Source organism: Girardinichthys multiradiatus, chromosome 21 (assembly GCF_021462225.1).
Source record: "Girardinichthys multiradiatus isolate DD_20200921_A chromosome 21, DD_fGirMul_XY1, whole genome shotgun sequence".
NCBI lineage: Eukaryota > Metazoa > Chordata > Actinopteri > Cyprinodontiformes > Goodeidae > Girardinichthys > Girardinichthys multiradiatus.
The window spans coordinates 34,145,205-34,169,539 of record NC_061813.1 but is presented as its reverse complement, the minus strand read 5'-3'; the positions used below and the strand labels follow the sequence as shown (position 1 = coordinate 34,169,539).

General features: G+C 38.2%; 1 protein-coding gene across 2 annotated transcripts in view; it reads right to left on the bottom strand.

Moving 5' to 3' along the window:
- Positions 1–557: 557 nt before the first annotated feature.
- Positions 558–24,335, bottom strand: part of cnksr2a (connector enhancer of kinase suppressor of Ras 2a) — an 83,095-nt gene continuing 59,317 nt past the window's right edge. For both annotated transcript variants that reach the window (XM_047350590.1, XM_047350591.1), the window contains exons 14-24: positions 23,356–23,407; positions 17,245–17,420; positions 16,507–16,580; positions 16,326–16,397; positions 16,012–16,079; positions 14,229–14,326; positions 13,669–13,887; positions 13,206–13,347; positions 10,868–11,092; positions 7,525–7,712; positions 558–3,721 (exon numbers count right to left, since the gene is read on the bottom strand). In XM_047350590.1, the coding sequence (XP_047206546.1) occupies positions 3,500–3,721; positions 7,525–7,712; positions 10,868–11,092; positions 13,206–13,347; positions 13,669–13,887; positions 14,229–14,326; positions 16,012–16,079; positions 16,326–16,397; positions 16,507–16,580; positions 17,245–17,420; positions 23,356–23,407 (1,536 nt within the window). In that variant the 3' untranslated portion in view covers positions 558–3,499. The remainder of the gene's footprint in view (positions 3,722–7,524; positions 7,713–10,867; positions 11,093–13,205; positions 13,348–13,668; positions 13,888–14,228; positions 14,327–16,011; positions 16,080–16,325; positions 16,398–16,506; positions 16,581–17,244; positions 17,421–23,355; positions 23,408–24,335) is intronic.

Here is a 24,335-nt window from a genome sequence, read left to right as displayed (position 1 = left end):
GTAATTCCAGACATAATATAGATGAAGCCTATGTGGTTTTTGGTTGACTTTATGGCAATGAAATGATTATTTACCGCAGATTGCAGAAATAAAGTACAAAACTGACCATGCCTTAGATATTTTATTGTTGACAAAAGGCATCTAAAATGTTTTATTTTTTATATATATATTTTAGCAACTTTACTCATCAGATCCAATTTGAACCAACTCAAAGTCCACCTGCATTTACTTTTACATTCTACTTTAAATGCACATGAAAATATCATCTTAAAGATGGATTATAACAGTAGTTTTCTGACATATTCTTTGAAAATTTCCGAGAACCTCCCCAGTGCAGTCCTTTGGATTTTCAGACCCTGATCCAATTTATGCTTGTGATGTCAAAGGAAGTGGAAGCGTAGATTTTGTTGCTAATAAGTAATGTTTGCAACAAACTAACAACTGAATGTCGTTTTTAACCGTATTTAAATTGTATTACATTGTTCAGAATGTCTCTGTCTCTCTTGCTAAGAAAAAAATCCAGGTTATCATGATAGACAATTAAAACCAGCCTCTAATCCAAATGACTAAAACTTTATTAATCCAGTCTCATCTTCCAACGAAACACGAAGAATGAACACATAAATAAATACTTTTAACCATAATTTATAGATTTAACACTAAACATTCTTTGCACAATGAAAGTTTGCAAAAAGAAACCCTGATATATTTAAATAAATTCTTCCAAGATAGCTTACACTCTATAAATAGAGATCTACTGTATCTATAGATTTTAAACACAAAACATAAAATGGATATTGTGTTGATCTACAGCAAAAACATGCTACTACAACCAACCACGGGCAGCAGCATAAAAGGAGCATACAAACAGAGTGTTTGTCAGTGCAAGTAATTATATATTTATGATTGCTTTCATAGTTGGTGTAGTGTCTGAAATACATTATTACATCTTCTGGAAGCAGCATAGAAATAGACTAATATTTTAAATAGACCCAAGTTTAATTTTCTATGCAAATATTCCTCATATCCTCAATGTCACACGCCTGAAAAAAAGCTAGAGGAAAAATCCACCCCTTTTAGACTATCACAGGAAATTATTTCATGATAACGGATATTCTCTACTTGCATGTAGAACATGAAAAACTATTTTATCTATGGATTTATTAAACAAATCCATTGATAAATAAGTCATTATTCCATATATTTATGTGCGCATGTTTCCTTTATTAAATAGAAACAAAACTATTTCTTCAGTAATAATTTTTATTAGGATAAAGGTATATAAAAATACATATTTTATTCAAGTGAATAAAACAACTGGTGCATATAGGTAAGTAATATTTTCACATTTTGTCACAATATCTGACAAACTTCAATGTGTTTTATTATTTTATTTTATTATATGTAATATTTGGCAAATACAAATGTTTTATGCATTCATGTTTAGCCTTCTTGAGTCGTTTCATAGAATCACCTTTCAATCAAATTTTAGCAGCGAGTCCTTTGGGGTACATCTCTACCAGCGTTGCACATCTAGACTGAGGCTTCATAGAACAGCTCAAGCTGAGTCAGATTGTATGAGAACAAGAATTTTAAATCCTGCCGCAGATTATAACTGGAATTAAGTGTGGACTTTGACTAGGCCATTCTAACCCATGCATATGCTTTGATCCAAACCATTCCATTGCAGCTCTGGTTGCTTATTTAGGAATGTTGTGCTGCTGGAAAGGGGAACCTCAGTCTTCTGCGGCCTCTAACAGGTTTTAACCCAATTCCTCTCCATTGTTCCTTCTAGCATTCTTTCAAGAAAGTTTTTCTTCTCACCAGTTTTCCATAAAGGCCAGATTAGTGGAGTGCACAACTAATAGTTGCATTGATGACAGAGCTGTGGATCTCTGCAGCTCCTCCAGAGGTACCAACTCTGTAAGATGTTCAAAGGAGGTTGGGGTATTGTGTTAGAACCTAAACCTGCATTAACGTTCTCCTGTCTGCTGTGTTCCTTAGTCTTCATGATACTGTTCAGTTCTCTGGTGTTCTCTAACAAACCTCTAAGGCCTTCAAGGAGCAGCTGAATTTAAACGGAGGTTTATTTACACACACAGGTGGAGTCTGATTACTATAGGTGACTTTTGACTTCTTACTATAGGGATCAGAGTATATAGGGCTGAATACAAATGCAAACCACATTTTATAGATTTTTATTTGTACATTTCCCTTCCATTTTACAATTATACACTACACTATGTGGGCCTACCATAAAAATATCCAATAAAACACACAGTTTGTGGTTGTGACGTGACACAAATGTGAAAAAATTCAAGTTGTTTCAATAATTTTGCAGGGCACTGCACATCTAAATTACTTTCATTCTATTTTTTTCAAAACAGATTTTGTTCATAGTAAAACTGTGTATTCTTTGAACCATTCTGTGATCAATGAAGTAATTTAAAGGTTTAAATACATTCAGAAAGCCTTCTTTAGTTGAACACTATAAGTATGCTTCTAAGGTTTTCTATGACAAATGATTCTAATTATTTAATTATAATTAATTGAAGTTTATATTTGTGTCATCAGAGTAAAAGTAATTTTCATTAGTTTTATTTTTGGTTTATAATATTCTCTTAGATCTGTGACATAGATATGTTATATGATTTAATATAGAGAACTTTTAACTCTGTAGGTTAAAATACATGTTTTATATTTTATGCAGTATTTCTCTGATCATTCAGGAGAATCAGTGCGAATATACAGTAGAAAATGCATTCAGCTGCCTGTGGTTTTTAATACAAAATTCAGTTTGTTTGTTTGTTAAAAGATGTGTTAAACTACTTCAGGGTGGATTTTCCTCTTAAATGGCTCGTGTTCCAGAAGAAGGGTGCATGCTTCAGGTCCAGCCCGGCACTGTACGTAAATCTACCAAATCTACACAAACAAAAGCCTCTCAATCTAGATGTAAAAACAAGAATACTGAGTTTAAAAAAAAAGATCTAATTGTGGTCAGTTGTAACACTCACTGTACAGGTAATATCAATATTATCCAGTATAAGGCTTATTGGAGTAAAAAGCATGTCAACTTACTGGATATAAGACACTATGCACTCAGTGTAAACATGGCACAACAAGCTGGATGAGTAAAGATACATTCTTTGATTTTACTTTTTATGGAGATGATGGAAAAAATACTTCACAGAAAATGATGATGAGTTCTTTGAATGGAATTTCAAGGGAGAGTATTTCAGGTACAGAGCACAAAAGCTAACAAGTAATACTCAAGAATTAGCACATCGTCCTGCCTGCCATCAGCTGGAGCGGCTGAACCTGACAGATCGTCAAATCAAATGACATGAGGGGCTCCTCGGTAATCTGTCGTGGTGAACTTATTACGCTGAGGCAGCTGAAAACACAACTCAGTCCATCTCTACGCGATTCCCTGTGATGCTTTCTCCTGATTAATCAGCCATCTTACTCAGAACCAGATGAAGAGTTTGTTTTAAACAGGTCAGACGTGTGTCTCAATGTAGGAATGCGTGTGGGACAGTGAGGGGGTGAGGGGCGGCGGCCCCGGGTCAGCGGGATCGGGTTCTGGTTCAGGTTCGGCAGCTGAGTTCTGCTCCTGAGTGAACAGGTCCTGATAGGCTCTCTTCCACTCCTGGAACTCTGCCGACGACAGCTGGGGATTGGCCAGCAGCCTGTCAATCAGCGCTAGCTCCCCCTCCCTGTCCTATGAGGATGCAGAAACACAGGAGGGGTGGATCACTCTTAAAACTTCTGTCACTACTCTGACAAACGTAGACACATGGAAAGAAGGACACAGACGTGACTGGATACACTTAGATTGGAGAGACTCAAGATTAAAGTCAATAGATTACTGGACAGTTGAGTGACTTTGACTGCAGGATCTTGTGACTCCTTTTAATTACCACACAAACTGGTTTGTTAAAAATTATGTGAAGAAATTTAAGAGATACTTACAAGTTATACTTTTAGTTACTTACTGCACTTTTAGAAGAAGTTTAAATACAATAAATGCCAACATGCTTACCTCCGGTTCCAGTTTTGGATATATAGGCATAGGTAAGACTAAATGCACCAAAATATTCATTATGAAAGATTGACCTTTAGTAATATTAGCAGAACATGCTTAATTACATTGGATTTTACACAGGATTGTGGCAAAGTTTTATAATTACTATTTTAGCATATTACCGCCAAAATTGCCTTTTTTACCCCGCAAAGTAACAAAAAAGTTAAATCAAGTTTTAACAGAAAAAAACATACTTAATTTTTGCAATTAGGTCATGAAGTATATTTATGATTAGTTAGTATGCTACCTGAAGAAGACAGAAGTTAAACTGATTGAAAATGGCAAATCAAGCAGAAAATTCTCACAGAGAACTCAAGCTAACAGTTGCTTTGGCATACAACTACTCACGCTAACAGCTAAAACTGGTGAGGTTTTCCGCCCGGGAAAGTTGGAGCCTGACAAGCAACCTCGAGTTTAGTTTCCAGTTCGGCTGTGCGCATGTAAAATGTAATGAAGTGGCTGATATAAACTGTTTGATCGCACTTATGATGGTCGGTCTTTCTTTAAATCAGTGGCACACATAGTACTGTAAAATATCTATGTATACAGATAGTAAAATTAGGAATTTATCACTGTTGACTTGTGTGGTAATATTAGCTAGCAAGCAGAACAATTACCAAATTCCACCGTTTTCCAACGTGCAGCTACAGTGCAGTTGCTTAACAGGCTAATAGCTAATTAAGGTAAGTGCTGCTCAAGCTAACTTACTTATGCATACAGCTACTAATGCCAGTAGCTACTCAGACTAAGACCTGGTTAAGCAAACGGGTGCTTAAGTTAACAAGACGTCACGGTCACAGCTACTTAAGCTAACAGTTACTCATGCCGGTAGCCTTTCAAGCTAATAGCTATACATTCTAACAGCTGCACAAGCTAATAAGCAAGCTAAAGAGTACTACCTATTCAGAGTTAACTGCCACTTAACTCAGAGCTGCCTAAATAAAAAGCTTGTACTGGAATTTGTGTTTATGTTCTGAATTGAATAGGATTAAAAAAGATCACCGGATGCCGCGCCTTGAAGAGTTGGTCGCTGACCAGATTCTCATGCCGTGCGTCGTTTCAGAAAATAATAATAATAAGCCTATTTTTGATGTGCGTTTGACGCTGCCACTGTGTGTTGCTCTCCAAAGTTGCTATGAGCTTATGAGGTAAAACATTATTCTAGTGAAGGCTCCTCGAACAAATCTCTAGCACTGAAGCCTTTAAAAACAGCACTTGAAATGCCTTTAAGATGAATAACTGGGATTTACAGAAGAAAAAGATCATTTTCTCTTCTAGAGCAGGGTGTTCCTTGTTATTTTTGTCAAAATAAGCCAAGATATTTGTCTACATATTTACATATAATGTTTAAAATTGGTTAAAATGTCACTGGGCCTCAAGTTTTAAACTGACATAACATCAACTCAAAATTAGTTCTTTGAGTACATTTAATCATTTAAAGGTAACAGAACTAGAATAGCAATCCACCTCTATCATTTTCCCAATCTGCCTCAAAAGAGATATTCTGCTTCTCTCCACCTCTCATCTAGACTGTATCCTTCTGTTTTGATCCACTGATCTTAGATGTTCAGGTCCTTGTTGTTTCCACAGCAACCACTGCAGATTTGTTAAAATGTCCAAACCAGCAGCTTTGTTCTTTGGAGAAAGAGGGCTGTAAACGATACTGTCTAGTAGGGTCACTGTTATCACTGTACAATATTTTTAACCAAATTATCCCCAAAGCTTGGTATATTTGTTTCAGAAACACCAGACAGAGAACAAACACTGAAGCTAGTTGACTGAGACAGCCAAAGCCACAGATACTTAGAAACGAAAAGTCCTTCTGGAGCATTAAATGACAAAACTCTTGTGCCATCTCCAAAAATCAACAAAGATACAAACATTGCAGAAGAGCCATTCAGGCCAGAAGTGTTAACAATGCTCAGACAACATGAAGCCACAGATAGTTGGATGAATGAAAACTTAAACCAAAAAGGAATGAGAGGTGTAGTGATGAAACAGGCCAGACAGTTATCAGAATATGCTCATGTTTATGTGCATATCAGAGTCAGACAAAATATATATAAAACTATCCATGTGGAAGTTTAGAGGAACAAGGTAAACAATTTTAGGGACATCAATTTCATTACTCTGAGGTACAATTATAGACGAAACTGAGATGACCATTGAGTCCAGTAATGACAAAAATTTCCTATTTTGTAAGGTGCTAAACAAGACTTTTTTAGCTATCATGAGATTAAAGCTATGGGAGTTAAAGAAGCTAACATTAGCTTATGTGCTACTGTAAGATAAGAATTGGTACAACCAACATTAGGGATAGGACTAATGTTGGTTTTATTTGCTAGCAAGCTAAACATTGCTCTGGGAATGGGCTTAGCTAAAATTGGATATATTATGTAGTTGAAGTAGTACTTTATCTGTAATATTTTTATAACTAATGTTTGTAACCAATCACATTTTAGTAAGCTAAATAGCTAATTAGCTTTTAAATCACTGCTCAAGACTCCCACAAAATATTTATTTAAAACATCTTGTAAGTCTTCAAATATTCATTTTGCCTGCCATCCTGACATGATAAATAGCATGTTAGCTTAATTAGCTCAAAAGCTATTAACTATTTTGCTGTTTTTAGGCAGCATTTTCCACAAACTCTTAAAAATTAGGTCTACTGGCATTTACGCAAACATTAGCTATAAGATCTTGAAATGGTAACATTAGACCTAAAGTTAGCTTTTTTCACATGTAAGATAATATTAACTTTAAGACCTAAATTAGAAAACATTAGCACAAATGTTACTTTCAATTTTGTTATATATTTACGGCCAAATGGTAGTGTTAACTTAAAATAGTCATAGAAAAAAGTTTGTTTAATAATTGTACAGTATCATAGGTTCATTTCCCCGTTTCTAGTTTGGTTCTTTACACACGGTTTACTTTTTACCCACCCTTTTAAAAGCACCTTTGATTGTTTTTGTTTTTTTGGATTGGCCAACGTTTTGAAGTGCACAGAAGGACTTGTGAGCTGTAGTGTCTTAAATCAAAGTTGGTGTTAAGAATAATGAAAAAAAACAAATCTCACAAATTTGGGTTAGATATGTAAGTGTGTAAAAGTGTAATAGTCCAAAGGGCTTATATTGAGCTTTCTGGAGAATATTATAATTAGCAATGAGCTTCATTATCTCCGATTTGTAGAAATAGTTAATTACTGCTGTAAATAGTTACTTGGTCATACTAACAGGCAATGTTGTGAGTTGGCTTTCTGTAAATTTTATTATATGTTGTATGCGTCTCTACCTATTCAGTCTGTGCAAGCAAAGAACTGTACATAAAAAAACATTATGTTCAAAATATTAAACCTTCTACAGTCCTGGAAGCTGTGCTTTGTGTCCTCTCATACAGTATCTTTTCACATCTTTGTGTCAATGCTGGAGTGGACGCACCTTTAGTGTGGAGGTCAGTATGCGGAGGCGGTGCAGGCGCTCGTTGAGCTGAGGATCTGCGGCCCGTCGGAGGAAGGACTGTCTGAACTCTGTTTGGCCCTTGGCCTCTGATCCCCGCCCTAAAGGACACACTCCGCCTTGTTCGCACGCGCGAAACAAGTCGCCCAGGGACGCACCTTCACTGCTACCTATAACAGAGGAAACAGACGTTTCAATCTGAGCATCCAAGGAGGCAACGTCGGAGATTCATCTAGCACAGCAGCAGATGGTATTCTACCCGGTGTAATATCTTGTCCTATCCACACAGAGATTATTAAAGATGACAAAGCCCCCATCTCTCTTCTGACAGCCTCAGGGACATTCTCTCCTCTGTGGCAGTTTTATTCCCTCCTGCACATCAGTATTTATTGTTCAATCTGTTTTTCAAACAGAGCTCACATATATATCTCCTGATTACAAAAACCTGCTTTATTTACTATTTCAGTCTGACACTTTCCTTCTGCCGCCAGCCTTATCCTGGCAACCAGAGCACCACCATCTCATTAGCCTCGTTAGAACAGAGCCTGAGTCCAGAGTGTGTTAATAGGTACTGATGGTGACTTAAATGGATACATGTCTGATTGAGAGCATTTCTGGATCTGCAACAGCTAGTAACATCAACCTTATAAATGATTTTAGTCCTTTGGTTGTTAATTATGATAAAATACACTTTCTGTTCTTTCTCTCTGTTGTTTGACTCTTACAAAGATGATAATGAGCAGAATATGTACAAGCCAGCACAGAAAAATAGGAATTGTTGGTGTGTGGTATCAGCTCGATGTCACGTATAAAACAGTTCAATGTGATAAGTTTTTCTATTGCAAAAACTACAGGATACGTGTAGAGTTGGATCATGGATGAAGGAATAACCACCTCTTTTGAATCAAGGATTTTAGGAGTGAGGACATGATAAACATAAATAGGTATTTTCCAGGTTCTAAAATGATCTGAATCCAACCTCAATGTGCAAAACCCCACAACACAGATTTTAACTGGTCTTTACTTGTAAAAATAAAAAAAATCCAAAATATAATAGTTTGTATGACAAAAAGTATATTCTATTGTTTCAACTGATTTTAGAAGAGATCCACCGTGTTGATGACGTATAACCTTTTGACTCTAGAATACTTACTATACTTACACCTATATACAGAGGAGTTCATGCCGATAAGGTGCCCAAATCATCACCCCTCCACTAACACGCTTAACAATTTTCATGAGTCTTTTTATACTGATTTAATTTGCTTCTCCAACCACGGTGCTTTGCTTTAAATTTTAAAGACACCTGCTCTAGTCTCATCTACACAAACATCCTGTGCTTCAGTCAGATGCAGCTTTGCAAACCCAAGTAGTGTTGCTGTTTTGAAGGACTTCTGGTACCATGTTCTTTGGAAAGACGAAACTAAAGTATTGATGTCTGGCCATAAAGCCAAACAGATCGTATTAGCATAAGCACCTCATACCAACCTTCAAGCATGGTGGTGGTGGGGTTGATGATTTCAGCTTGTTTCAAAGCCACTGGACCTGGGTACCTTGCAGTTAACCAAGATCACCCTGAATAAGTATGCTAAAGTCACATGTGAAGCCAGCTGGATCATCAACAGGACAATGAACCCAAACACAGCAACAAATCTACAAAACAATGTCTGAAGAATAAAAGAATCAAGGTGTTGCCATGGCCAAGTTATAATCCAGACTTCAACCTGATTAAAATGCTTTGGTTTTTCATTAAAAAAAAGCTGTTTGCAAACAAAGGTCTGCAAATATCAGATGAAGACAGCCAGAGAACACTCTAAAGTTTGTTTAGAAATTCTTCTTTACTACTAAAAGATTCAGGAAACCAGTTTATTGGACTTCTCTCCTTCCTGTTTGACTGCATGTTTTTAAAAAAGACCAATTGATACAAATATTTAAACATGTTAAAGAATTACACACAAGTATTATGATTACAATATCAAACACTATAGTAGATGTTGAGCTACGAACATCAGTCATTGTTTAAAAAGAATTATAGGAAGAAATAGCAAACCGTGAAAGCCTGCATTCACAGAGGAGCTGCAGGAATGTTGCCAAAATGCTGAACCTGCCAAGCAGCTCATATGTTTTAAAACACTTATCTTTTACATAAGGTTAATTAGCACTTTGGGTAATATAAAAATCAATGAGTAGCTTCCTGTGAGCTGTGTGGTTTAGGCTTGTGATAACATTTCCATGTTTTGCAGCTTTCTCTATTCAACATCACGGTTCTGCAGATACCTAATCCATCCTTTAGTTTTACTATTACCTATCCTAGACTGACAATGAAAAGCAATCTGTTTTCTGAAATACAGTTCTAAGGCACAAAAAATTACCAACTAGCTTGGGCTGAATGAAAACCATTTTTTTTCTTTCTCTTTCTACAGCTCCTAATGTGTCGGCTTGTTTTTCTACCTCTGCTGTAATAATTATGGACCTTAAACAGGCCACACATGGTGAAAGACCATCCAGTGAGGCTAACTTAAAGCAATTCTGTAAAGAACAGTGGGCCAAATTTCCTCCACAGCAAGTTGCAAACGCTTGATAGCCAATAGTGGCACAACGAGTGGCACTTTCTTTTACATATATAGGGACAGGTTGGTTAAGCTATCTTTTTTTCATTTGATATATGTAATCAGAATCAGTCCTTACTAGGGTTGTAACGGTACAGTACAGCCCTTTCAGTTTGGTATTCATGCATACCCAACAAATAGAACGTTGTTTTAAACAGACACCAAAACAAAACTAAGCAGAGAGAACTCCTAGTGATCTCTAAAGTCTAAAGGCTTTACATCAGTGTTTCAGCAATGATAAGGTATGTACTGCAGCTCCCTCTACACTGAACCTAATTACACACCTGAAACTACTTCAAGCAGATGCTGGAGAAAAATCAGCTGATGTCTAAATCAGCCCAAACTTTTTACATCCTATAAAATGCAAGTCGGAGGAGATTTTCCCCAACAGTTGCTCATGCTGCATTCAGGTACAGCTGGAACACTAGGTTATTGAAATATCAAACACACCCACAGTCATTAACACATGTTTTATTCTCAAATATATAAATTTTTGATCAAATTAATTTCAAAAATTGAAAAAGACTTGTTTACTAAAAAACGTTTTTGAAGCATACCAAAAACATACCGAACCAGGAGTTTTGTGGACTGTTACACAGCGTTTTACTTCCTGTATTACAATTTCTCAACACTGTATCCTTTCAGTCTTACAACAGTTTATTTTTCACCGTTCGTCATGCATTTCATACTAAATGTGTGCACTGTACTGAACTCACAATTATGTGTTTGCTGCTCTTCTTTCATAGGCAGTGCAAGCAGTGTGTGCAGGTTGCTGTCACGTGGTAGCGTGAAGCTGCGGGGTTTCCCTCCCTGGGTTGTCATAGGAATCAGCCTCTGCATCGCCACTGGCAACGGGATGTTCCTCTGTGGAGGAAGAGTGTAGACGGCTCCAGCCATCATCGAACCTCCTCCCAAGCCTGGCTCAGCAAAAACAGCGTCCTCTGTGATGAAGAACAAGAGAAAAAAAAGATATCAGACCGATTTATCAACACAGCATGACTCAATTGTTTTCAAAAGGGGAAGAAAAAAGAAACTTCCACAATGTTTATTTTGGTGATATAGTTTCGACAGGGTCACCGAGAAGCATCTCCAGTACAGCTAAAACAATTCTATCAATCGTAATTCAGAAAGAAAACAGTGACTTCTTGTCTCAGTAAACCAACAAATAAAAAACTAACAGTAAGAAACAGTAAAGGTCTTGTGAGCTCCTGCACATAAAGCTGGTTGGCAGTTTTCTTAAGGAAATACATTTTCAGCAAGTTTTAGTCAAAGCTGTTCAAACTGACCTCTGTGGACTTTCTAAAATAAACGTGTGTAGAAAAGTTCTGCTGCTTTTTTAAAAACATCTAATCCAGTAATTTCAAACTTAATCTAAGCAGAAGTCTCAATTAGTTTATTATCTGTTTGTTTTCTATATTATACTGTTCCAAAAGGTCTGGTATAAGAAAAACTGGACAATCCAGCACACACAACACATCCTACATCCTATACAGACTGTTAAAACATCCATGCAAATAATTTCAAGAGCATAATGGAGACTAATATAAAATGCAGCAAGATTATTTATACACTATTTATTTTAGTCACAATACCTAAAGAGTATGACTTTTCCTCTGCAATAATTTGTTATTAGTTTGACATGAATGTAAATGTCTCTTGTACCAACTCTCTATATGGGCAGCGAAAGTAAAAATGGTGCTTTATCCATGCACGAGTGTTGATATATGATGTGAGTGATGGGAACCAAAGTCAAATTCCTTGTTTGTGCATACCAACTTGGCCAATAAACCTGATTTGGATTCTGAATTCCCATACAGACCCATGTAAAAAAAAGAGCAGGAATAAGGCATCAAACTACATTGAAGGAATTTTTCAAAACTTGCAATTATAGAAATTGTTGGTACCATATTGGTTCCAGAACTTGACATTTCATTTGCAAAGTTAAACTTTATAAAGTGCATAGTTGCTCAACACGAGGTGTATGGTGGCGTAGTTGGTAACACCGTTGCCCTGCAGCAACAAGGTCCTGGGTTCAAATGCAGTCCTTGGGTCTTTCTGCAAGGGGTGTGTCAACATGTTCTCCCCCTGTATGAGTTGGTTCTCTGGGTACTCTGGCTTTCTTCCACAACGAGACTGTTAGGTTAACTGATTACTCTAAAATTGCCTGTTTGCATGAGTGTATGCCCGCAAGGTTGTTTTGTCCTGTGTGTCCCTGTGTTGTCCTATGATGGACCGGTGGCCTGTCCAGGGTATCCTCACCCAATGACTTCATCATCTTGAAAACTTCCATAGCACAAAATGATGGATGTATGAATATTTAATTTCCAAGTGGAGCCAAAGAATTGTAGAAATAAAAGTTTCTCTCTTTTATTGTGGTTATTTGCACCCATTACTGGCTTTATGCGGCTTAGCTGTTGCATACTGAGTTATATTACTATGGATTGTACTTTTATTCCATAGAAAGTACAAGTGGGCTCAGTGCTTCTGCATTTAGCTGTGGTTCTTTTTTGTACGAATCCATTAATTGAGCTCTGTTTTCTTTGCCATGCAGAGTTATCTTGGCTTTGTTCTGTGTTTCCTGTGTCTGTTTTCTGTCCTTTCAACCCCCAGCCAGACACAGCAGATGGACACTTATACTAAGCCTGGTTCTTGTTCTATTTCCTCTCCACTGTCGCCACATGCTTGATATGGAGAGGGATGTTGCAAAGTCAGTGACTGCAATCAGCTGAGCTACCTAAGATAACATTTTACGTTTGGCATTAAATGATCAATTGAATTTGACTACATTATATTTTAATTTGGATTAATTAGTCTGTATGTAGTTGGATGTAAACCTGATTACATGCATTTATTACATCAGAATGAGTTTGATTGGCCTAAATTTTAACTTAATTGGATTCTATTTAAATGGATATGAATTGGACTTGTAATGACATCTGTTAGTTGGTGCGACAAAAATAAATTTAATTAAATAATACATAAATAAATAACAATCCTAAATGTCACATTATTTTTTATTTGAGAATTAATGTAATGAAATTGCTGAAAAGTTACCAAGCGGTCCAGTTTGCAGGTAGTGCAATCCAGCCTCAGTCAGCGGAGTCTCAATCAGGTCCTGCCAAGACCGTCTCTGCGAGGACGAAGAACGGCCTGGGGACCCTGTCTCACTGCTACCCCCTGCCGGACTGGAGCGGTACTACATGGAGCAGGAATTAAAACACATTAATGGAGTCATGAACAGCTTTCAAATACATCTAAGATGATACATTAGCAGTAAAGATCTTCTTGTTATTTACCAGAAACTCCATGAGAAAAGTAAAATAACCTTACTAAAATCAAAGTGTAGTTGCCCAAAAGGGAGAAATGAAAGTAACTTTATAAGTCTTGGTTATTGTATCTTTTTAGTGTATTTGCATTGACTGGAGCATTAATATATATAGTTATAATACCTAAAGATTTTTACTATGTTTGTCTTGTTTAAAAAACGAAACGTATCGTTAATCTTTGTTACAATTACCTCCACAGGATCACATCTGTATGGCACGTCGCTGCTGCTGCTGCCCAGTGGCTTTCTCCCGCTGTGTGTGGTGCCTCCCCCCAGAGGGCCTGGATGGTACTGCGGTTCTGCAGCTGTCACAGGGGGCTCACTACACAAGAAGTCCTCCTGAGAAGATCGAGAGCGAGACGTCTCGGTGGAAGACAGGCGTGCAGTCCGTCCTTCCAAGTAAGCGCTCATCTGACAGAGAGTATAAAGATGTCAACTGAGGCATGATATAATTCAACCATTACTGCGAACTTTAAGAGCTTAGTCCAGTAAGACAGACAGATGGCAGGAAAAGAGGAATGTGCGTAAGCTCTTTAAAACATAAAAGAGGCTTAGTTTATCTGTTGTTTAAAGACCAGTTTCAGGTTCCTTTATAGCAACAGTTATAGCTAAATATAACATTGCTATTCACTGAAGGCTTAACTAAAGACAATTTAGACTTCTAAACCGAACAGTTGAAGAGAACTGAGATGGATTTTGCTGGGTTGTATGAAATAAAGTGTATCACAGCTCTGATGTAGGTAATGACTCACTGATGGAGGCCGTGGGTAGGTATCATATGGAGGTGGGGGGCTGTCCTGTTTCGGGCTAGAAGTGGTGTCCTCCTCATGTTCACTTTCACTCCAGTAATCTGCAGGAATCATAGGAACATATTAGATCAGAGGCACAAAAAACTTTTCATTCTTCCATTAACTAGTTCTGTTAATGCATAAATGAACCACAAAGACCATCTCAGATCCTGGGAAGTGGTGATTCCTAGGAACCAGAATTGATCCACAGTAGATACACTGTTGTCGGGGATGGTGAGGGAAGGAAGTGTGGGAGGTGTGCTCCGGTCCACTGTCTTGAGCCGGTTAAGCTCCAGGTAGTTCTGACCGCACCACTTGATCAGCTGATCTACCTACTGTCAGTATGCAGACTCATAATTGTCCAGATCAATGACAGTAGTGTCATATGTGAACTTCAGGAGCTTTACAGATGGGTCCGCTGAGGTGTGTACAGAGATAATAGGAGTGGGGAGAGAACACACCCCTGGGTGGAGCCGGTGCTAGTAGTTTTTGCGCAGGAGAAGATGCTCACCAGCCTCAGCTGCTGCTGCTGGTCAGTGAGGAAGCTGGTGATCCACTGACAGGTGGAGACTGTCATTCTCATCTAAGTGATCTTCTGATGGTGGACGTCTTGGCTGAAGGCTTTGAAGGCCGAGCTGAAGTTCAAAAATAGGATCCTGGCTTACATCCCTGGATAGTCCAGGTGATACAGAATGAAGTGTAGGCCCAAGTTAAATACATCATCTTCTAACCTGTTTGCCCAGTAAACAAACTGGATGGGGTCAAGCAGCGTGCCTGTAATGTCCTTCATATGCTTCAACACCAGTTGCTCAAAGGATTTTAGTTTGTTTCTTGCCTGCCTATAGAAGGCCCAGTTCCCGCTGCTTTAAGCCTCTTTTTTCATCCGATGCATATTCTTCAGATGTGAAGTGAACCATGGTTTATTGTTGTTGCATGTGTGAAAAGTCTTGGTCTGCACACACATGTTCTCACGAAAACTGATGTGACGGTTTCAGCAAGCTCATTGAGGTCAGCGGCACCAGATTCAACAATACTCCAACCAGTACAGTAAAAGCAGGCCTGTAACATCTGCTTTGACCCATCAGTCCCCTTCATAATAGTCTGACCCACAGCCTAAGAGGATTTCAGTTTTTGCCTGTAAGGTGGAATGAGATGAAGCAGACGGTGTTCAGAGAGTCCTAAAGCTGCTCGGGGGACTGCAGATACTGTATGCTTCTGTTAGAACTGTGTAACAGTGGTCCAGAATGTCTTAAGACTCAGTCTCGGAAGTTCGTTAGAGAGGTTTGTGCCATCCATCCATCCATCCATCCATCCATCCATCCATCCATCCATCCATCCATCCATCCATCCATCTATCTTTGGACTTACTGATATTACATGAAGACATCTGTAAACCTGTATTTCAGATATATAACTTATCATTCATTCCTCCTAAACATCATATTTACCAAACATTTGCCAAAACATTGCTGCTTCAACTCAGAAGCACTTTCAGGCAGACGTCAGCAATTCATACATCAGAATATTCTGCAATTTGACATAACTGTTTGAGAAAACCCAATGAACTAAGTCGATTAAATCAGGAAAAGATCTTCAGGCAAGAGAGTTTGGTGTCTAGGTGTTTGAGCCATAAATAGAAATGAGTGGCAGGCTCACTTTTTTCCAAAGGGACTCTTAAGGCAATAATATACTCATGCAGTAAAGTAGGTGTAATAGTAACAGCAGTATTGTTGAAATGAAGTCTCACCCTGCTCCTGGCGCATCCTTTCTCGCTCTGCATAGCCCACAGCTGCCATGTTGAGGCGACTCAACCATCTACCAAACAAGAGGAATGCTCAAATAAACTTATTAAAACAAAGGTTGTTTTGTGGTACAACAAACAGCACAAAATTAAGTCAAGCTGAACTACTTGTAACCTTTATGTAATATTTATTTTATTATAAAATCTTACTTTCTTTCTGCACTCTGAGGCAATCTGAATTGCCTTTTAATTTTGCCACTCAGCTGAGACAGCTCCCCACTGCATAACCTTCCTCCATGTTTAGCGCTCGCTGCCTTTACCTGTTCATGTCGTCCACTCCATCTGCTGCAAAGTAGAAACTCTTGACCTTGGGGTGGCACGCTTTGAAAGCACTAGAGAGACAGAGAGAGCTATTTTTGCCCACACACCTTCACGCATTCAAGAGCACACAAGCTGCACATAAGGAAAATAACATAAATAGTAAGTACACCAGGCACTTACTACTTCTTTCGACATTCACTTGCACGGTCAATCTTAAACTCTGGAAGACTGACGAAACCCTCCGCCTTCTCGTCCTGAATGGACAAAAAGAAAGACTCGGAAAATGAGCTGAAATAAAGACCAAAAGGCAATTATTATTGAAAATTGCAGTTTACTTTACTAAAGCTATTGTGGCAGTATGGGTCATGCATATTTTCTCGACCTCCTGGTGTTAAAAAATTGACCAATGGTCACAAAATGAATTGCAGCTTGGACCATTTATCTAAGTTGACCAGCAATGAGGCTTGTTCAAGTGTGAGGATGCAGGTAATGTGTTTCTGCTAAAAATAATTAACAATTTAGATATGAAATTCTAATTTTATGTCCTGTTTCGCTTCACCATTTACACAATGTCACACTTCTCTATTTAACATTTGACACTTTTGTCAATAAGTCTAAAAACTTGCTTGGCACAGTTTTAGTCAACAGAATCCAAAGTTCAGTACTCAATTACCTTCCCAGATATTTACATACACTGTCTTAAAAGACACATAACCATTTTCTTGCTGTCTAATATCAAATCAGATTAAACCTATCCTGTTTTATATTAGTTAGAATTCCAAAATAATTTATTTTAACTTCCTTCCAATTCAGAAGTCTACACAGCTTTGCAATTAGACATTCAAAACAAACTGATTTCCAGATTCAGCACCCAAGCACGTGAAAGAAAAACAAAGTTTTAACTGACAAACTCCGCACCTCCTCATTGATGTACCAGTACAAGCAGTTGTCTTTCAGCACAAACCAGTACTTCTTCCATTTCTGAGAGAAGTAACCTTTGGCATCCCTCTTTCTCCACAGCCAGCCCTCGCAGTCTCCTCTACCGAGCGCCTTGCAGGAAACACGCCTCCGACTCAGCGAGGCCAGACTTCTCCCTGCAATGAGACAAAGGAAACCCAAGGGGACGATGTTTATGAACACAGAGATGATAAAACCAAAACTGGAAGAAAGGAAGAACTCTGAAAACACAGAGTTGCAGGACATTCTCCTGAAGCTGCTAGAACAACAGTGCTGTAGAATGTTATTTTCCCTCCTAAACACTTCTTCTCTTTAAGCTTTTTTACCTAAATGACATAAATCATAGAGATATTCAAACCAACATGGCCCTATGGGAGGTTTTACTTTCCTGACCCGGACCTGAATGCTGCCTGACTTGTAGAATCAAGAAATCATTTCAGTAGAACCTGTCTGACTGCATGAAATAGGCTAAAATATCTCAAAAAGCAACTTATTGCTTTAACTGGAAAAAAAAAAAAATATTCAAGAACAGGAGAAAAACTGTTGTAGAAAAAAACACATTTTACCAAGACAGGGACCAATGATTGTCACTCAGAATCAGCTTTATTAAAATCTTGCAAGAGAGAAATATTTGTACAGCATTGGACATGTGCTCAGGAGTGCTGCCAAATCATCCAGACTAGACAAAGAAAAAGTTCTCCTTATAACAGCTTTCAAGGTGATTCTCATGGGACCCAGAGTCACAGGGGAGGCTGATAAGGTGAAAGCTGTTGTAATTCTCTCCTAGACATGTTTACAACGGAAATTGAACCGTACAGTGTGGCATACATGCTATCTCATGTAAGTGCTCTGGAGAAGACGGAGGAGCCATCTCTCTAAGACTAAACAGAACCATCTGTCCTAACCCTTGCCATGGATGAAGTTAGAACAACACAGAAAGGGTCTGAATACTTTTATCAGGTCCTGCCAAGTATCAAGTAGAAAACAAGGCAAGGCACTAAAATTTTCTTTAACAACAACTCATCCAGGAGTTCACAAAGAACCCAGAACAACATCTAAAGCTATACAGATCTCACCTGCCTCGGTAAAGACCAAAGTTCATGATTTTAAAAAAAAGAAAGAGATACTAGGCAAAAATGCCATTCATGGAGAATTCCAATACAAGATCCACTGCTGAACGAATACAAACAACGGACCATCTCACATTTAGCAAAAAACGTGTCGAGTTCGACGAATTTAGGGACAAAATTCTTTGGATTGATGAGACAAAAGTTTATCTTTTTTATACTTGTGTGCATCCCGTTACATCTAACACAGAATTTCAGGAAAAAAACATCATCCCAACAGCCAAATACGGCAGTGGTAGTATGATGGTCTGGGTCTGCCAAACGTCTTCTGGGCCTGGACAACTTACAGTTATTTATGGAACTATGAATTCTTATGTCTATCAGAAAATTCTGAAGGAAAATGTCAGGCCATCAGTTTGTGGCTCAAGCTGACCTGGGTTATGCAGCAGAACATTAACCTTGCTAAAAAGAAAAGCCTAGTCCAGACTCAAATTTATTGAGATGCTGTAGCATGACCATAAACAGACCGTGGGTCAAGATATCTGCACAGTCATGTAAAAATCTAATTACCAGGTATCACAAAAGCTTGATAACAGTTGTTGCCACCAGGCATTAGACAAATTAATAGTTTTAGGGGGCATTTTTTCGCATAGGTCAGATTGGTTTGTACAGCTTTTTTCCCCCTTAATAAATAAAATCAGTTTTGAAAACTGCACTTTGTATTTATTCAGGTTCTCGTGGTCTGATATTAAAATGTATTTACTGATACAAAACATTTAAGTGTGATAAAATAGCTAAAACATAAGAAATCCATTTTCACAGCATTGTATAAGTGTTCACTCTTTTTATTTTATGTCACTCAACATACTAGATTTCAGAAAACGCACAGAGGCGGAGCTATAGGGGTGGCCAGGGTAGTATTGGTCCCATCTGGAACCTGATTGGACACCCTGGGTGCTACACAAGGTGACTGACAGGTCACTTCACCTAGCATTAAAAGACGAAGACAGACAGGATTTATGGTTGCCGTTTCTGTTCATATGCAAGGCGACACGTGCGATACGCGCACCCATGCTGGCTATTTTGGGTGGCCGCTTGTGAACTGTTACATCCCCATGTAACAGGATCAGTTTTTATCAGCATATGCACAAATGAATAAAAACACAGAGGAAATCATTAATGTCAAATGTTTGATAGACTTATAAGTTGCACTTATGAGGCCAATCTCTGTATTAGGGATCCACTTCCTCTTTAGACTCTTCTTCTCCTCCCAGTTGTTGAATACAGGCAGATTTTTATGTTTTTGGCCATTTTGGATCAAAATGCAAAGCATGACCCCTGTAACTGAGAGAAGGCTAGATGCACATGGCAATGCTAAGCAGAGAGAGACACGTGTCAAGAAGGCTTGTTCTTTAGGTACCAGGTTAGAGAAACTGAAGATTTTCCTTTTTTAGCATACGAACCCCCGGATGATAAAACTTTACCCACCCTCTGGCGCCACATGCTAATGTAGAAACAGCTTTTTCCACGAGCTCAGCCTCCTGATCCGAGTGTTTTAGAAGTGGTTGGTAAGAAGTGCTTAATAAAAGCGGTGCTTTTCTTTCTGGCTTAAAAGTGCTGCAACAGTGTTCACAGTGAGCTTCTTATTAAAGATAACTGGAGCAAATTTGGCTTCCAGGTGAGGCTCACAAAGAAACTTCTTCTGCTCTGCATGAAATGTCTTTTTAACGAGGACCGTAATCCAGTATTCCATTTACCTCTTTGGCAGCCTATTTCTAAAGGAAACAACTCTCTTCTAAAGTGGTGACACAAAAAACAAAGCTCCAGCATGCAATGTGAAAAGGTTTTCAGCTTAGACATAATTAACCATTTATATTCCTGAATGAAAGGGTAATATTTTTTTAAACACATAGAAGTGCTCTCAAATAGTGATTGTCCTCATTGTGTTCAACCACCTCAGGTCATTAACTAATGCTATCACAATGCTCACAAAAGAACCCACTATGTTTTACTAATTACTAATATTTTGATAAATTAGCTATTTAAAGTAATCAGTTAATTAATAATATCAGATTATTTTAGAAACATTGGTTTAATTGCTGTAAACAAACAGAGACGTGTGCAGATGGAGCTAAAGCTTTCGACTTTCTCACAACAGCAGATGGCAGAACAAGTGATGGGACTGTGGAGAAAAAAAATGAAAATCTTCCAACATGTTGATCTACGATTGTGTGGAAAGTTTGTCAAAGAGGCAAAAGCACTTATGTCAGAGTGAAAACAAGAAATATATGGAAAAATGTTAACAAAGAGCTTTATTTTGAAAAAGTAGATCAAATTAACAGAAATAACAGAGATACCAAGTGCCATTCAATTGCACTGCTGAATGCTCTCATAATGAGATCTTCCTTGTCTGTGGCACAATGGAAACATTACTTTATAGGCAAATCTAAAGATGGAGCAGATCCAGTGTCTGCCCTGGACCTTATTTTGGCATCATTGCCAGACTGAACATCAGGCTGAGGCCACGGAAAAGGACCCATGGTCCTGTGTTGCCAAAACGTCCCTTTGGTTAATTTTACTATGGAAGTTTAAACTTACAGACCTAAATTGTTGCACATTTAGATATTAAACTATACATGACAGTCCTGTTTTCAAAACCTCTAAAGTTTTCTGTTGTTCCTTTGGTTTAAATAAAAAAATGCTGAAGGTTTCATTTGAAAGGAGCAGAGTAAAACAACGCTGCCCCTCCCCCACCTGTTGTTCAACAAAGATGGTTAGCTCGCTGAAGGATGCCGACTATGCTTTTCCTGTGCTTACAAGAAAGACAATGTACTTACGAGCCAATTACAAATGATTCATATGAAAATATAAACAAGCTAACATTAGCCTAGCACTGAAGCTAACTGCTGAAGATGAAAACATCATCAGCAGGTGCAGACCTAAATTCATTTGTGACAGTAGCTGTATGTGCCGAGGCAAATATATGTTATAAACAAACAAAAAAACAATGAACCTATTACATGATGCATTTTCAGAACATTACAGTACCTTTATTACCTTAGCTAACCTTGGTTCAGGACAGCATATTGAGGCTGACCTGCAGAACCTGTTTGGGACCGTCAAGAGAATAAATCCTTATTGGGACATTTGTTAAATGAAAATAATAAATAAAAAATGTGAAAGAGATATTTTCGCAAATATACACTAAGATAACTGTGCTTTTTGCAGTTTAGAAAAGACCACATAATGATGTCATAGCTTCACAACATTTGGGCTAAATGGAGTCACACCTGTGAATGTATTTTACAGCAACACCTCAGACACACAACTTACTTTTATTAGATTATTGAAAAATCAAAAGTAATCGGGCAAGATCTACTGACCTGCACAACTGCGGTGTATCCTTGGGCACAATTTTTGGAATGCCTGAAATAGCCACATATGCAAGTCTAAACACAAAGGGAACATCCAGCCATCATACCGTTCAGAAAGGAGAGAGGTGATGTCATCAGAGATGATCGTAGCTTGATGTGAAACATGTGCATCAACCTCAGAACAACAGCAAAAGAGCTTGTGAACTTCCTGGCTGAAGCTGGTAAGAGAGTGTTACCCCTGTTCCTATATGAATGGGCTTAAAGGCCGCTCATCAAGGTGGAAGCCATGACTCCAAAGGTAACATAGAAAGCTGGATTGAAGTGGGGACAAAGCCTTTAATGTTTGGAGACATGTCCTGTATTCTGATGACACTAAAACTGAAGTGTTTTTCCATAAAGACGATTGTTACATTCAGGACAAAAGGCTAAGCTTGCAAACCTGACAACATCATTCAAACTGTGAGATAGTGGCACCATCTGTGGGGGTCTTTTGTTAAAGGTGGGACTGGTGAACTTCACAAAATAGAAGAAAGAACATAATGAGAAAATACTGAAGTAACACCTGAGGACCTTAGCCAGGACACAATGTTGAACACAAATTAGTCTTCCAAATGGACAATGACTATGTATACCACCAAATTAGTTACAAAAAGGACAACAAAGCCAATGTTTTGGAGTAGCCATCAGAAACCCCTGATCTCAGTTGCATAGATACTTGTAGGCAGGTAAGAAAAGGTTTGTTTTAGCAAGGCAGACCCAAACTACAGCGAGAAGATGGTGGAAGAAACGTTTGACCCAAGTTATAACGTTTAAAAAGTAATTCTTCCAAATACTAGAGAAGTTAAAGTAAAAAAAAAATTTAAATCATCCAATTGTTCTGGCATTTAGCCCAAAGTTTATTAATTTTATGTCAGACAGTGTGTTTGATTATATCTGGTTTTAACTGTATGTATTGTATACAGATACTACAATGTATAAAACAGCATTTTTGCACACCATTATTACATAGTGAGAAATACATATCAGACTATGCCTAATACATTTTGTGCCTACAACGTTTTTGGTGCTTGAGGACACCATAGACTGGATTAAAGTAAGTTTTCATTCATGGTGTGACTTATTTATACTTGACTGCAGGGATTTCCAAGCTCACTTTGACTAAAATCACCCCGAAGTTGGAATTCCCAGTGAGACATAAAATTTTAAACGAGGTTTCTCACCAACCCTGACCACAAAACCCAATACGGCTGCCGCATGAAAAAAAATGTAGTGAAAGCTGCAGAAATAAATAATTTTTTTTCATTTCAGCTTCACATGTTTAGTGAAACTGTTGCTGCAGTGTTTAAATAAAGAGAAATACATTATCAGCCTGTTGCACGTTAGACTGGTCCAGGAACTAAACAATAGCAAACCCACTGGTTTCCCAGTAACTACAACATGATTTAATCCGACGTGGCAAATGGAGGATCGTCCTGTAAACAAGCAAACAGCTTCCAGGAATAAAGCAGGAGTTTCTTAAAGACATAATAAATCTTATCCGCAAATTCCTGACCTGAAAATAAACTATTCCTCTATGAGTGACCACAACTGGCAGCCTCGGTTCAGGTCGAGAAGGTGCCGAGCCTGCTTACCTTTATTCTTCTTCCTGTTCTTCGACTGCAAAGAGGACGACTGCTGGTATGTCTAAGGAAAGAAGAGCGAGACAGAGACAGAGCATGCTGTCAGGACGGATCAGTGGCCTTTGTTTGCTGCAGTGAATCCTGGGATATAAAAGATGACAGATCTTAGAGGCAGCAAGACACAAGAAGAGGAGGCTGAAGACAAACAGACACAACGAAAAACATAAAATCTCTTATTACATCCTCTCACACATAAACACAAACAGTCAGGGGTGGAGGAGTCAGAGCGAGCTGCTTTCACACGTCTAAACATAGAACGGAGGGTTGAGAGGTGGCGTACTGGTGCCACAATAGGACGTCCAGGTGATGAAGGAAGTGAGAGGGAAACAGAGCCCAGGAGGAGCTCCATAAATAAAGAACAGCTGACCATTGTGGAGGAACACCCAGATATTATCAGTTATTTTCTAAAGTGACAACAGAGGGACAGACAGAGGCTACAGATTGGAATAATATAGAAGACTGATATGGTGCAGATGTCTTTCATTTCAAATATATGACCTACAGGTGAAAATAATGTTGTTACTCAATATAAAGCTTTTAACCATAAAAAAAAGAACTAAAAAGACTAGTGTGTGTAATGTATGGTTTTATCCAGCTGGTAGCGTTTATTTATGATTAAACCTTAAAGATGGTTTTGTTGCTTAGCGAATGGTTCTCTGGTTTGAACCTTGACCCACTTTAATCGTTTTTTCTCTAGATCATCCCCAAATGACCTCGGAAGGCCAACGGCCTAGTCAAAGTAAATTCATAACCTGACAGAGGGCATCCAAAGATCTAAAAAACGCGAGGAGGAAATTACTTTGTTTATTATTGCCACTGATTGTAAGTGCACTTTGAATCCCAAAAAATATGCCAGATGCTTCTCCTTTCTTATTTTAATAAGTAACACAGATTGAACCTTAAAAGCAAGTATTTACTTCTTCAGAAAGGTT